General features: G+C 44.0%; 1 protein-coding gene across 1 annotated transcript in view; it reads right to left on the bottom strand.

The window, feature by feature from the left end:
• Positions 1-3211, bottom strand: part of Phtf2 (putative homeodomain transcription factor 2) — a 78118-nt gene that overhangs the window by 3982 nt on the left and 70925 nt on the right. The window contains exon 16 of the mRNA XM_013350445.2: positions 1108-1203. Within this exon, the coding sequence (XP_013205899.1) occupies positions 1108-1203 (96 nt within the window). The remainder of the gene's footprint in view (positions 1-1107; positions 1204-3211) is intronic.

Below are 3211 nucleotides of genomic sequence, written 5' to 3' on the forward strand. Positions count from 1 at the left end.
CCCCCCCCCCACACACACACATGAGGGAGCGCACTGACTTAGAGGATTGTAACCTCCTCAGCCATACTTGGCCCAGCACTAAAGGAACTGAAGCCGGTGTGTGTGTGTGTGTGTGTGTGTGTGTGTGTGTGTGTGTGTGTGTGTGTGTGTGTGTGTGTGTGTGTGTATGTGTATGTGTATGCTGCGTCTGCACAACTACTCCACTGAAAACTATCAGGGACACGGGTATCTCTGGATTGTGTGTGTGTATGACATGGCAGCATGGCCAGGGAGGAGGGGCTCAGGGCTGGTGATGTGGAGATAAAGAGCAGAAACAGAAGCAGGGGGGTGCTTTAGGTTCAGGGTGGTACTGATAGAAGAAGGGGAGAGGCCAGGGGGCACGAGCCCCGAATCTCGGCCTTGTGAGTGCTTGACTGGTGAACACATCCAGGCCTCCGTCCTGGCCTGAATCAGAGCATCCCGTGCTCTGCCTTGGATTAAATGCAATCAACAATTCCCTATCTCATTACCGTCTACCAACCTCCTCTGAGTATTTTTGATGCCCAATTTCCCAGGAGTCACAGTCTACACTCGATCAATACCTTAGTTGACAGAGGACCTAACCCTATCACTGTGTCAAAACTCATTTCATACCAGTCTCTGAAGACTCAAAACTCTTGTAGGATGCTCAATTAGTTATAGAAATTAATATCCTTAAATAGATTTTAGTTTCGACATAGGAAAGCATGGGGAGCCAGGCCTGGCGGGACACCTGTGATCCCAGTACTTGGGAGACTGAGTCAGAAGTCACCCTGGGCAACATAGTTAATACCGAGACAATGAAATATAAAACAAGCAACTTCTGAGTTAACGTCCCATCTTTTGTGAAACATTTCCTAGTATTCTAGATAAAACTGACTAAACACACACACACAGCAAAACCAGCATTCTAATACAACATTAGGAAACGCCTTGACATAATTTTCAAAGACATTCGTTGGGTTACGTAAGCAATGAAGAGCAGAGCACACTGCACGCGCGTGCTCAGATGTAATCTCATGCTGACATCTGGAGATCAGGTCCATGGTCAGAAGAGCACACCGTCACCCACGCCAGCTCTGCGCTCACCTTCAGGAGTTTAGTAGCCAGCTTCAACACATTGTTCACGAGTGTCAGTTCCTCCTTTTTGTTCGGTTTCTTCTCCATCTTCAAGTAGAGGTTTATCTTTTATATAAAAGAGCCCCAGAGGCAAAATAATTTAAAATTATAACATACATGCTTTTCTTTTGAGGCGCTGGGGACTGAGCCTAGGGCCTCATGCATGCTACCCAATCATTTTACCCATGAGTTTATATACCCCCAGACCACAAATACATTGTTTTTTGAAAAGGAAATTATTTAGATAACATTTTTTTCACATTTATTTTACATACCGACCACAATTCCCCCACCCCTTCTCCTCCATCTCCATCAGAAAGGGACTGGCCTCTCGTGAGCTCCCGCAAGGCAGGGCACATCAAGTTGAGGGAGGACAGAGCTCCTCCCCTGCACCAAGGTTGGGCAAGGTAGTCCAGCATGGGGAACAGGGGTTCCCAAAGGCCAGCTAAGCAACAGGAACGGGTCCTGATCTTACCGCTAGGAGCCTTTTTTTTTTTTTTTTCCGAGACAGGGTTTCTCTGTGGCTTTGGAGCCTGTCCTGGAACTAGCTCTTGTAGACCAGGCTGGCCTCAAACTCACAGAGATCCGCCTGTCTCTGCCCCCCCCCCCCCAAGGCTGGGATTAAAGGCGTGAGCCACCACCGCCTGATTTAGGAGCCTTACAAAAAAACCAAGCTAAACAAATGTCACACACATGCAGAGGGCCTTGGTAGGTCCCAGAAAGGCTCCCTAGCTGTTGGTCCAGGGTCCATGAGCTCCCATGAGCTCAGGTCAGCTGTCTCTGTGGGTTCTCCTCTCATGACACCCACAAATACATTCTTAAACAGATCTAAAAGGCAGTCACCACAATATTAATAGTGCATCTCTGGGTATTACATTACAAATGATTTTTAATGTTTACACATTACTATATATTTCAAATCTTATAATGAACTTATCTAATAATAAGAAAACTTAAAAAGGTAAACATTGTATTCTCAGGGCCAGATCAACTTAACTTAGAAAATAAATAGAAACAGAATAAACTCAACAAACTGGCTCATGATTTTTTTTTTATTCTGAAAGCAATGCAAATATTCACTATCTTTATTACCCATCTCTGATATTTTTGGGGTGCTGCCCAGCTTAGTTACCCTGTCTGGAAAGGCTCTAGCTCTAGGCCGCTCATACACTGTGCTCACTCACTTGATCCCTCTTTCCTCAGGCAGCTACAGCCCAACCATGGACTAGTGGACTAACAATGATCTGGTCGTGGTTCTAGGTGCTATGACCTGGACAGCTGGTAACGTCAGCAGAAATCATAATTCAGCAACCCAAATCACGTAAGCCAGCACAGGGTCGGGAGTCCACAGGGGAACAGGACAGGAGGTGCAGGAGGAGATGAATGGGAAGCCATGAGGAAGTGGCTGACCATGAGACCCAGTGACTGTTAGAGATGATTATCTTTGTGGTAACTTTCCTCTCCCATCTGATTGAGCCTATTTATCTACTGAGTATTTAAAATACAAGCTCTTCCTAACGAAAATATTCAAACAAGGTCATTGGCAAACATTTGTACAACTCTTATGGAATAGCAAGAAGAAATACTTAGCAAATTCATATAAAATTAAATCAATTATCCAAATTATTATGCTTTGCTCTTTTTATTGAATAAAAATTTAAATTTTCTCTAACATGGTTTTGTTACAATGCAAAGCGATCGTGTCCCACGAATGATTAAAAATCTATCATTTTACAAACACTATTCTCTTCCTGCCGAATGAAAATGGGATGTAAAACTGCGGGTTAGATTTGAGATTTGGATCAAGGCAGAAATACCAAAGAAAGGTTTGCATACTATCAAAATTTAACTTTAGCTTCAAAGCATAAATGACCTTAATCAAATAAAAAAATGCTCCTGAAAAATAGGCAATAAGCAAAAATATTGTAATTTGTATGTACACATGGGCTAGTCAGATGTCTCACAGGGAAAGGTTTTCTGCCAGGACTGACAGCCTGAGGTGGATCCCTGGACTATACATTATAGGACAGAACTGATGGTGTCTTTTCTCTCTCTCTCCCCCTCTCCCTCCCCC

This window comes from Microtus ochrogaster, chromosome 26, assembly GCF_000317375.1.
Source record: "Microtus ochrogaster isolate Prairie Vole_2 chromosome 26, MicOch1.0, whole genome shotgun sequence".
Classification (NCBI taxonomy): domain Eukaryota; kingdom Metazoa; phylum Chordata; class Mammalia; order Rodentia; family Cricetidae; genus Microtus; species Microtus ochrogaster.